Source organism: Marmota marmota, unplaced genomic scaffold, assembly GCF_001458135.2.
Source record: "Marmota marmota marmota unplaced genomic scaffold, marMar, whole genome shotgun sequence".
Classification (NCBI taxonomy): Eukaryota; Metazoa; Chordata; class Mammalia; order Rodentia; family Sciuridae; genus Marmota; species Marmota marmota.
The window spans coordinates 18,903,675-18,916,697 of NW_026000164.1; the positions used below are offsets into that span (position 1 = coordinate 18,903,675).

General features: G+C 34.5%; 1 protein-coding gene across 5 annotated transcripts in view; it reads right to left on the reverse strand.

The window, feature by feature from the left end:
- Positions 1 to 13,023, reverse strand: part of Mkln1 (muskelin 1) — a 329,639-nt gene that overhangs the window by 59,749 nt on the left and 256,867 nt on the right. For all 5 annotated transcript variants that reach the window (XM_048786923.1, XM_048786922.1, XM_048786921.1 and 2 more), the window contains one exon: positions 3,140 to 3,352. In XM_048786923.1, coding sequence (XP_048642880.1) covers positions 3,140 to 3,352 — 213 coding nt within the window. The remainder of the gene's footprint in view (positions 1 to 3,139; positions 3,353 to 13,023) is intronic.

A 13,023-nucleotide genomic window follows, 5' to 3' on the forward strand; every position in this document is an offset into this window, starting at 1 on the left:
CCTATCCCCTGTGTGCCTTGAGAGACGCCGACCACTCCGTCTCTGGAAGCTCCTCCTCATCAGATGCACACCGGTTCACCACTTTCCCTGAACCTCTCCATAGTCCTGTCACTCTGTCTGCATTGCCTTTATACTTCCTTCCTTCCTCCCTCCCTCCCTCCCTCTCTCCCCACCCCCCTTTCTTTCTTTCTTAGGGATTGAACCCAGGGTACTTCACCACTGAGCTACATCCCAAGTCCTTATTATCTTTTATTTTGAGACAGGGTCTTGCTAAGTTACTGAGAGCCTCACTAAATTGCTAAGGCTGGCCTTGAACTCATGATCCTCCTGCCTCAGCATCCCAAGATGCTGGGGTTATAGGCATGTGCAATTGCACCTGGTTGGTATTCTTCTTTAAGAGGGCTCCAATTATGTATATGCTGGCTTTCCTCTGTGTAATCTCAGTAATTTTCTGGCTAATCTTTTTTATCTCTTTATTTTTCTTTTCTTTTATACTACTTTTATTATTTATGATACTTACCTATTCTTCTTTATGTTCCTGTAGATTAGTCTTCATTTCCAAAAGGGATATGGTTTTCTTCAATTTCTTTCCTGAGTTTTACCAAGTCTGGTTTTACCTGCTTCTATTATTTAGCTATCTGGTCTGCATTTATAAATTCATGCTTTGTTGTTTTCTTTAGAGTTTCAAGCTTCATTAAGTCATTTAATTCATGTTAGAATACTGGGATATAATTTTCACCTGCTTTAGTGTGAAGGAAAGTCTTGCTGTTATTTTTCTTTTCACTAGTCTTCTTTGAAATAACTCTCTAAGGATTTGGTATTTATTGCTGTTCACAGTTTTTCATATTTAAGTGTGCTGATTTTCCCTGAACCAGAAACCTTTTAGAGGATTCCAACTGGATTCCAATGGAAGGGGCATGATCTTTATCAACAATTTCTTCCTCTGTTGCTACTGAATTGAATGATTTCTTTAAAATGTCATGCCTTCTCTAACTCTATGAGCTTCATCTTATTCAGGGGGCTCTATCTCAAGCTTTGAGTTCCTCCGGTTCCTTCTAGCTATTTATTGCAAAAGGAGCCACTGTGCCCCACTGTCACTGTGTTTCCTGCACATTTAGACATTTACCACCTCGGGACCTTTCTGGCATTCTCCACATGTTAATTCACTGACCACCATGCTGCTCAGCTCCTAAAACTTCCCACCATGATGTACCATTGCTAACCTCCCTCAGCATTCCCAGTTCTCTTCATTGATTGTTGTGGGCTTCAACCCAAGTTCTAAGTATTTTGGTTGTTTTGGGGTAAACTTATAAGGAATTAGGAATTGGGATTACCTTGCCTCCTAGTTTTGCTAAATATGTGTGTGTTTAAAAAATAAAAACAAAAAAACCCAATCTGTTTGAGTCTCACTGTTTCTGAAAACCACACAAAGCAACAATGTGGAAAACTTGAGAACTAAACTGTCATTACGTTCTTTAGAAATAAAAAAGTCTTTGAACTTGAAAATGGAGACTTATACAATTATGTTACTTGTTCAGCACCACACAGCTAGCTGTTAGCTGAAGTAGGACTAAAATCCTAGTTTCTTCACCCCAATATGCTGCAGTACCATCTGATTCAGGTGAAGACCAAGCATTATTTAATAGAACCTAGCTTCTAAGGAACATCCTACTTTATCAAATTCAAGAGACAAAGGCCAGCCCCACAGAACTCTACATGTACTATATATAGTCAGACTATCCCTATACTATTCTTTTTTCAATCCATAAAAATAAAAGACATCACCATCTTCAGTAAAAGAATATGAAGGAACTTGGGATCAAAAGAATAAACTGTTCCCTAACATTGTTATGTGCTGATGCTGTTTTAGAAGACCAAAACCAGACTGCTTTCTTGGAGTTCTTATTTTCTACACGAACACCACTGAGGATGTCAGCAAAGTGTGCACAGCTCTGAGGAGCTCAGTTACATATAGCCAGCAAAAGTTCCACATTCATTCTGGGGAGTACTTTGAAGACTAATGTTTATGATTACCACCTAATTCACTTCATAGGCAATAATACATACCTCTCTCTTTGCCATTCTCCTATAAAAACTACATATTAGTATTTTTTTTTTTTTTTGGTGCCGAGACCCGGGATACATATTAGTATTAATATAGTATAGTAATAAGATAGCTTTAAAGCAAAGAATTAACAAAAATCTGAAAAGATTTTTTTAAAAAAAGACCTGGGTTTTGACTCCTACATAAGATTTTAGACTTATGTTTGATTTTGTCATAATTCTAGCACCACCTCTCATTTCCCAAGTACTAGATAATGCTACCATCAATACAGTGTGACAGATCTTGAGTCTTTTCCCCCCAACATTCCAAAAAAAATTGCCAATGGGCTGAACCAAATAAAACTGCCTATAAAAATTCAAAGTGGTTACTGTTTTACTTGACTTATCCTAAAATGATATGGAATAAGTATTCAAAGATACCATAAGAATAACACTGATGGGGATGATGATGATGGCTATAAGCACATTAGTATCAAAATGGCTTCCAGTATTACTGCATGCAGTCTCCCTGTCTTAACACCATTACATGACTTCTATTGGTACTGAGTTTAACCTTAAACTAGCATAGGTCAAATTCCTACCTAGGTTCCTAAGTTTCTGGCTATAAACAAAACTGAACATATTTTACTTCATTTGGAAGAAAAGCTCAAGATTTCAAATTCCTGAACTCATTATAAATTGATTTTAAATTTCTGCCAGGTAAGATAAAAAAGATTTAAAAGGCAAGTTGTTATGTTATAATTTGTGGATATTTACTATAAAACTAAATTTGTTTTTTCCTAATATTTTTCTATTTACTCTCCATACTAAAGTTCTTATGATTAGCAATAATGTTCTGAGATCTTGGTAATTGAGCCTACACCAAATTCAGGGTGTAGTATAAATTTGGTGTAGGCTCAATTAAAATAAAGAATAACATTATACATACTGAAACAATAATTATTTTTAAATCTGTCATAGGTGTTTATAGTGTTTACTATTAGACCATTCTACACAACATCAAAAACAGTAGTCTAAAAGCCAAGAATTACTCATCACTAATTAATTCCACTACATATTTAACTGTACATCAAACCTGATGATCAAACACCAGTTTTGGCCCTCCATCAGCAGCAGTATCTTCACTTAATAACATCCACGTGTTTGTGTCAATGTCGTAACGATAGAAGTCACTTTTCAGAGATTTGCTGTTCCTCACAGAGGAATCCAAATAACGTCCCAATGTGTAGATTTGCCTCCGCTGAATGTCAATGCACATTTTATGACATGATCTGGCGCTAGGACCATTCTGTAGAGAGGAAAAGAAGGGCGAGGGGTGAGGGTGATTCAAAGAACAAATAACAAAAAATAAAATTAAATGCCCCTTTTGTTACTTTTCATTAGAAGTTTTTCTTAGAAACTAATATCAAATCAACCAATATGGGTTCAACATCAAGCATAAATCTCTGAAGAAGAGCAACAGAAGCAGTAGGAGACACAAATCTTATCCTGGAAAGGCTTAAAATATACTAGGAAAGATAAACCAAACTATTTTGTAAACTATGACACTCATTTGCAAATTGCATATGGCTTCAATCAGGTATTAATTGCATTTTAGTCATTTGTGATGTAGTTCAATTCCATACTACATATCACTTTTGTCCTTAAGAACATTTCTGTATTTCTCACCAGAATATAGGACAAAAAAAGTATGGTCTGGGGCTGTAGCTCAGGGTTAAGGGTGCTTCCCTGGCATTCATAAAGCCTTGGATTCAATCCCCAATACTAGAGGGTAGGCAGTGGGAAAACAGTATTATCAGAACAATAGTGTAGCAGTATTAACTTGACTAAAGGAAGAAATATTGGAAAGAAAACAGTTTGACAATTAGTGTTATTAATCCAGATAGTATGTTGATTTGAATCTATACAATTAACTATTTTAAAAACTTACTTTTAAAGATTTTTGTCAAGATTTTAGAAGATAAGAAATTTTATTTAAGAAAGAACTGACTCCATGTGTCATCCTCAGAGAAAAGGAGGATAATAAAACACTAGGTACTGAAATGCCTCTTTGTGTTCCCCAAGAACCTGGTCAACTCAAGGGCTGAAATGTCCAGGTTTATTTTATCTTGATGGACACTGGTTTTCTCCCATGAATACTAGGAATTAAGGTGAGTTAGCATATCCTCCATGCTTTCTTACATGCAGGTCAAGTTCCTTGGGATGCCTAGTCATTCAAAGCAAGCTAAGCTAGCGATGCCACTGCTTTTGCAGCCTCACTTATAAAACTCCTCTCCTTAACTGGTGTGAAACTGAGGACACTTGTTCAGTCAGCCACCACTGGACAAGGCATCAGGAGAAATGAAGATGCTGGCAAAGTAGCATGAAGGACAGAGGTGCTATTCTAGCCTATTGCCACTAGGATTTCTGGAGTAATATCAAGAGGGATAGAGGCATCAGTTGGCAAAGCACTCTTAGGAATGGAGGTGTTATCTGTCTAGCCTGTTATCACCAGATCTTCCCTGTTGGGGCACTGTCATGCAATCTCTGGGTACTTTCTTTGAACTCTTGGCTGCCTATCCCATTGGGCTATCACAAACTGGGCTGTGGCCAGTACACTTTATAATTAACCTCAAAAATAAATATGGGATAACATCTAATAAATCTGTCATATTTCTGAGAATGTAAAATTTGAGATTTAAATAGAAAAGTTATCGAATTTTTTCCTTCAGTACTTAAGTACTTCTAAAATGCTGAGCAAATTACACCCTAAGCACAAAGAAAAAAGGTAAAGGAAATTAATAGGATAGAAAACATTAAGAAATGGAGAAAATTAACAGCTGATTATTTGAAAGACTGACAGCATTCTATACCCCTAACAAGACTAATTTTTTATAAAGGGAGAGAGAAATACAAATTGCCACTATCAGAACTGAAAGTACTACAGACTCTCTAAAAATTAAAAACAAAATAAAGGTCTATTAAGAAAAACTGGTAAAATTTGACAATGTAGATAAAATGGACATATTCATTAAAAATATATAACAGTAAAATGAACTGAGATGAAAATGAAAAACATGAAATCCTTACATCTATTGAAAAATTGAATTTACAATTTAAAATCTTCCCATAAAGAGACTTCCAAGCCCAGATTTCTATCCTGGTATATTTTATCAAATACCTATGGAAGAAATTTCATCATTTTTAGACAAAATTATTTGGAATATACTGGAAGAAGAAAAACTCCATTTTAAAATCTATATTCTAGGACTAGGATTGTAACTCAGTGGTAGAATGCCTAGCATATGTGAGGCACTGGGTTCAATCCTCAGCACCACATAAAAATAAATAAAATAAAGGTATTGTGTCCATAAACAACTAAAAAAATTAAAATAAAATCTATATTCTACTCCATTCCTAATTTAACGTAACACTAAAATCAAAAGATATTACAAAGAAGAGGTGGGGGATAGCAGGAATAAGAGGAAAGGGGAAAGGAAGTCAAGAAATAATTTATGGGCAAGTATCCCTAAACAAAGATACAAAGTTAATCTTTTACAAAACATTTACAAATAGAATACAACAATAAATAAAAAGAATATTTCAAAACAAAAGGAATGCAGTTGATTTTATATATAAAAATCCATCACAGTAATTTGTCATATTAACAGGATGAAGGGTAAAAATATGATTATATTAATACCAATTTAGAAAACAATTTGATAAAATTTAACACATATTCATAATACTCACATGCAATATAAATTCATGAAACTCACACAAAACAAGAATAGAAATGAACTGCACCACATAAAAATGAAAACAAAATAAAGGTATTGTGTCCATTTACAACTAAAAAAAAAAAATTAAAAAAAAAAAAAAGAATATGAGAAAACCTGAACTCTAACCTGTCGTTTAATGGTGGCATGCTGAATATTCTCCTGCTAAGACTGAACAAGACAAGGATGTCTTTCTCATCACTTCTGTTTAAAATGTGATGGAAGTCCAAGTCAGTAAAAGGAGAAGAAATAAAATCAATCAATCAACAAATATATGAAAAAATGTCCAACATATCTAGCAGTTAGAGAAATGCAAATCAAAACTACTCTAAGATTTCATCTCACTCCAGTCAGAATGACAATCATCAAGAATACAAGCAACAATAAATGTTGGCAAGGATGAAGGGAAAAAGGTCCACTCATACATTGCTGGGGGACTGCAGATTGGTGCAACCACTCTGGAAAGCAGTCTGAAGATTCCTCAGTCAACCTGGAATGGAACCTCCATTTGACCCAGCTATCTCACTCCTTGTCATATACCCAAAGGACTTAAAATCAGCATATTAAAATGATGCAGCCACATCAATGTTTATAGCAGCTTAATTCACAATAGCTAAACTATGGAACCAACCTAGGTGTCCTTCAATGGATGAATGGATAAAGAAAATGTGCTGTATATATTCAACGGATCATTACTCTGTTTTAAAGAATAAATAGAGGGCTGGAGTTGTAGCTCAGCGGTAGAGTGCTCATCTAGCATGTGCGAGACCCTGGGTTCCATCCTTAGCACATAAAAATAAAATAAAGATACGGTGTCCAACTACAACTAAAATATTTAAAAAAATAAATAGAATAAAATTATGGCATTTTGCTAAGCAAAATAAGCCAATTCCAAAAAATCAAAGGCTAAATGTTTTCTCTGATATGCGGATACTAATTCACAATAAGGTAGGAGGGGCTAGGGAAGAATAGAGTTACTATGGATTAGGTAGAAGGAGTAAAGGGAGGGGTGAGGGTCTGGGGCTAGGAAGGACAGTAGAATGAATCAGACATTATTACGCTATGTATGTATATGTATTACCCTATGCATGACTGATGTGATTCTACAACATGTATAATCAGAAAAATGAGAAATTATACCCCATCTATGTATGATATATCAAACTGCATAAATGCTTTCTATTGTCACATATAACTACTTAACATGAATTAAAAATTTAAAACAAGAAAAAGAAAAATCAGCTACAATTTTGACATGTGAAAAAAATAAACCAGAAAGGAACAAAATAAAAGTGTCTCTATTCATATACACTACAACTGTTGTTTAAAATGTCCTAAAAAATAAAAAGATCTATTAGAAATAAGTTAACGTAACAAAATGACCATATTACCAACAAGTGAAAGGAAAAAACTTTCAAAATCCCACTTATAACACAATACATACAAGATAAAATACACTGGAATAAATTCAATTAAAATATCCAATAACTCTAATGTGAAAACCCCAAAGTGGAGATTAAACCATATTCATGGATTAGAAGACTTAATATCATTAAGACATTAATTCTTTCCAAATTGTTTTATAGACTCATCACACTCTCTGTCATAATTGCAACAGTTTTAGAAACTGACAAGATAACTCTAAAATTCATAGAAAAATGTAAAAGACCTAAAAGAACCAAAATTATTTTGAAAAGAACAAAGAGGTCCCCAGCAGTTTGGAAGGCTGAGGCAGGAGGATCACGAGTTTAAGGCCAGTCTGAGCAATTTAGTGAGGCTCTAAGCAACTTAGCAATACCCTGTCTCTAAATAAAATATAAAAAGGACTGAGGATATGGCTCAGTGTAAATGCCCTAGGGTTCAATCCCCAAGACCAAAAACAAAAACAAAACAAAGAGGACTTCACTCTTGGACTCTATGAGTTACTATAAAACTACAGTAATTAAAGAAATGCCATATTGGTGTAAATAGAGACCAAATATAATGAAACAGATATAGAGAGTGCAAACAGAAACATATAAGAACAATTGATTTTCAACTCAGGTGTGGAACAAAGCAACTTTTTAGAGCAATAGGGAGCGATCAAAAGCCTCACAAACCATTGGCAGGTGTATAAAATAGCACAACAACTTTGGGAAGAGTTTTAACAGATTAATGAAAGGAGGCTAAAAAGGTAAGAGTTTGATGAATAACAGAATATTTTCATATTTTTAAAATGTTTACCACAAAGTATTAATTATAAAGAGGAGAGATCTGGTAGGCACCTGCTTAACCAAGTGATCAAAGCTAACTAACATCAGATGAACTGAAATAATGTGTCTGTCTCCTGAAGCCAATGTAATCCATGTGTTATGCCTGCTAAAAATGTGTAATGGTTAATTTGAATTCTCAACATGTTTGGATTAAGAGATGTCAATGATTAAGAGGCTTCTGGGTGTGTCAGTGAGGGTGTGTCTAGGAATGGCTGGCATGTGGGATAGCCAACTGAAGTGGAGACCCTCCTTAAGTATGGGCAGCACTGTCCAATAGGATAGTGGCTTCGATGGAATAAAAGCTGGAAAAACAAGGATACAGCAGCAGATGCAAACTCAATTCTTCTTGAACAGGTTCTTGATTGCTGCTTTGATTGAGGATATTGGACTCTCGCTTCTTCACTTTTCCAAAGGACTCTTCCAGTGGTGATTCTCCAGGGAGTTTCCATAAGCCTTCAGTCTTGGACTAGGGTAGCACTGTTAATCCCTCTTGTTCTAGGGCTTCAGTGTCTTGGACTGTGGCAGGTTTTGGTTCCTCTCTAGCCTGAAGACAATCACTATGGACTATCCAGCTTCTGATAGCTTAAGCCAACCTAATAAATCCCATTTTTATAATTGTACTTCCTGTTGATTCTGTTCCTCTGGAATACTCTGACTAATACAAAACACATAATCTGAATCCAATCCTAAGGAAATATCAGGCAAAGCCAGTTGAGGGATATTCTACAAGATAACTCCCTGTACTCTTCAAAAATGTTAGTCAAAAAGAATAGGAGACTAAAGAATCATAAAAACAAAATGCAATGCATGATAATGGACTAAATCCTGGGTCAGAGGCTGTGGGGACGATGACAATGGAATGCTTCTAAAGGACAACTCTGGGTCATTTTGGGATGACTGTCTAAATATGAATAGGGACTGAATTAGATTAAAGCTACAGTTCTCAGTACAGTCTGGGTTCTTCAAAGCACTTCAGGGAGTCCATAAGGTCAAAGTTGTTTTCATAACAATACAAGGATACATTTTTTTTAACGCTCATTCTCTATGAATGTTCTGAAAATTTCCAGAGGCTACATGATTTTCTGATATAGCAGCCTGAATGCAGAAACAGATGTATAAATTAGCTGTCTTCTATTAAGCCAAACATTCAAGAGGTCTAGAAAACGAAAAAACAATGCTATTTGATGTATGATGTTTTCTCAAGGAAAAGCACCTATGCAAATGTTTGCAAGCTGATAAAGGTGCTTTTTCCATAGAACTCTATATTTACTTGAGAGAACAACTAAAGTATGGTTATTTAAGCTGGGGTTGTGGCTCAGTAGTAGAGCGCTTGCTTAGCACACATGTAGCACTGGACTCAATCCCCAGCACCACATTAAAAAAAAAAAAGGTAAACAAAATAAAGGTTTAAAAATATTTTTTAAAAAAGCATGGTTATTCAGAGTTTGTGCTTATGACAGACAGTATCTCAAAAGTGAATGAGAAAATCTGTTGCCAATGACGTCATATTTATTTTAAGCATGCCTCAGAATTTTAGAAAATTGCTATTGTGATCAACACTATCCCAATACCTACAATTTTTTTTTATTTTTTTTTTAATTTTTTATTGTTGGTTGTTCAAAACATTACAAATTTCTTGATATATCATATTTCACACTTTGATTCAAGTGGGTTATGAACTCCCATTTTTACCCCATATACAGATTGCAGAATTACATCAGTTATACATCCATTGATTTACATACTGCCATACTAGTGTCTGTTGTGTTCTGCTGCCTTTCCTATCCTCTACTATCCCCCCTCCCCTCCCCTCCCCTCCCCTCTTCTCTCTCTACCCCCTCTACTGTCATTCATTTCTCCCCCTTGTATTATTTTTCCCTTTCCCCTCACTTCCTCTTGTATGTACTTTTGTATAACCCTGAGGGTCTCCTTCCATTTCCATGCAACTTCCCCTTCTCTCTCCCTTTCCCTCCCACCTCTCATCCCTATTTAATGTTAATCTTCTTCTCATGCTCTTCGTCCCTACTCTGTTCTTAGTTACTCTCCTTATATCAAAGAAGACATTTGGCATTTGTTTTTTAGGGATTGGCTAGCTTCACTTAGCATAATCTGCTCTAATGCCATCCATTTCCCTGCAAATTCTATGATTTTGTCATTTTTTAATGCAGAGTAATACTCCATTGTGTATAAATGCCACATTTTTTTTATCCATTCGTCTCCAATACCTACAATTGACAGTGAGATTAACAAATGTGATTTTTTTGAATATTACATAAAAAGGTCAATATCTGGAAGATACGCGTAACTCAGGGAACCAGTATTTTTCAGATGACCAACACATTAGTTTAAAAAAACCATATATCGGGCTGGGGATGTGGCTCAAGCAGTAGCACGCTCGCCTGGCATGCATGCGGCCCGGGTTCGATCCTCAGCACCACATATAAACAAAGATGTTATGTCCGCTGAAAACTAAAAAATATATATTAAAAAATATATATATATGATATGTCAAATACATTCTACTGTCATGTATAACTAAAAAGAACAAATTTTAAAAAAGTTTAAAAGCCATGCATGGATTAAAAAAAAAACATTCAAAGAGCAAAATAAACCAATGGATTTTAATGTAACAGAATACAAAAAAGTAAGCTGGTATGGTTTCAGAGTCTACACTACAACTACCTGTAAAAAACAATGACTTGTCAACTTAGGATACGGGATCAAAGAACAAATGCAATTGTCTGAAAAAAGATATTAAAATATCACTCTCCTTCCAAAAACTGCTATCTGAGGTCCAACTTTCCTCAGTATTTCATGCAAAACAACATGTCACAAGAGAGTAAATGAAAAAGCAGATATATGAGAATCTATCTTTCACTAACCAAGACATTTATGAAAATGCAAAACAATGTTACTCTTCTTGCTAAAATTTTTGGAAAATTGTTATTTTTAATAAAAATGTTATTTATTTTAGTTTGTAATAGGTTTATTACTGCTATTTTAAAATAATCGACATAGAAATTTTAAAGATCTATTTTAATTTCTAGTATAGTAAATTTCAATAGATATAACCCAAATAAATTTCAAATTTCAATGAGTTTTATATAAAGGAATCCTGAGGTCATAAAGTTTGAGAATCATTAGTATAAGTATCATCCAATAAGAGGAAGGCCCTGTCTAATTTCAGAAATGAAGTCAGAATTACATAAGAAAGCAAAACTTTACTTTCAGAAAAATGTAAGTAAGGGACATTTTCCTACCCTGCTTTTATGAAAAGGTATAAACCAGTCTTTTCTAAGATGTCTCCAGCTTTAAATTTCATTTTCATTAATAATCATGGCTGATAGTCATATTACAATATATTGAACTTTTATAGTTAGTCTACAAGAATATTAAAGGAACATGACCATTCCATCTTTGTTGAACACAGCATTGTTCATCATGCCTCAAATTTTTGTAATATAATGAAAAACAAACAAAGGTTCAACTTTTCTTTTTACTTTCCAAGACTTGGTCCCCAAAACTATGAATACATGACCAGTGAAACTCCACATCATGTATAACCACAAGAATGGAAAGTTATATTCCATGTATGATGTCAAAATATAGTCTACTGTCATGAACAACTAAAAAGAATAAATAAAAAAAAATTTAAAGAATATTAATGGAATTGGATTAGGGTTCATAAAAATATCTTTTTAATTAACTACTTTGAACAATAATACACTTGTTTCAAACTTATAAAAACTTACTTGCACATATAAACATTTAAAATAATTTTTTCTCTTTAAGAGCTGAGTCATTCTATTATCTTTAAATCTCTGAAATCTTTTATTAGATATACATTTAAGTAAATTAAGTTAATTTTGCTTTTTAATTATTTTTAAAAATACATCCTCTGGGGTATCATCAAACAATAATTTGTGCCGCGAGCCAGCCATGGGCAGTATGTGAGCTATGAGCATTTGAGCACTTGAGGGGACTGGAATGTCATTGCTGATCTGACTGGACTGTGTGACGTATGTTTCCTTTTTGCTCAGTCTGCCTTTCATCCCACACAGCACCTGAGATGGGTGTGGCTTTCCAAGATGTCAGTCAATCTGCTGACCACAAGACATCACCAAGCAACCCCCTAAAACCTAATCCCTTGCCTTATTGGGGCTGAACTTTCTCGAATAAATGTCTTTCTCCTCAATAAATAGGATGGATGGTTTTAGGCGTGTTCTCTCTCTCTCTCCAACGGACCCTTAAGGTCAAGAGCCGTTCCTGATTCCTGTAAGCAAAAGGTATTTCTGTGTGTTGCATGCTTCTTTTGCCATTTTCTCAGTCATTGATATAGCCAGCTCTTGTGAACCCAGCTCAAGTCTAGCTAGCGATAAATTTGTACTCATTGGTACCAAATAAATAAATAAATAAAACGAGATATGTGAAATATTTACTGCTCAGTTTTAAAAACAATGAGCAGTAGTCAGAGCCATGTATTACCTTTCAATTCACAGGTAGACCAACAAAAGACTTTTAGGTGTCCATATAAAGAAAGTAATAATAAACTACAATAAATATGAGCTCTATCTAGTACTAAGTCACCATGTTACTTATCTCTCTTAACTTCAAAATAACAAAAACAAAGTGTTTCCATCAAAATAACCTCTACAGTTTTTCAGCATTACTTTTAAAATAATTACTGAGTTCTAAATATTACTTACACCTATGTAAACAGTATAAAAAGTAATAGAATGAACAATTGTCTACACATTTCCCAGCCTTAGAAGCAGAATATCAATATTACCTCTAAAATCAACTATAAACACCCCCCAAGAAGCCACTCTCCTGAATTTTGTATTTATCCCCTTGCTTTGCCCTAGCATTAACTTTTAATTTAATTCACCTCATCTGTTTATTCCCTGAGAGTAAACATACATGTCACACTATAATTACCAGACAGAAAA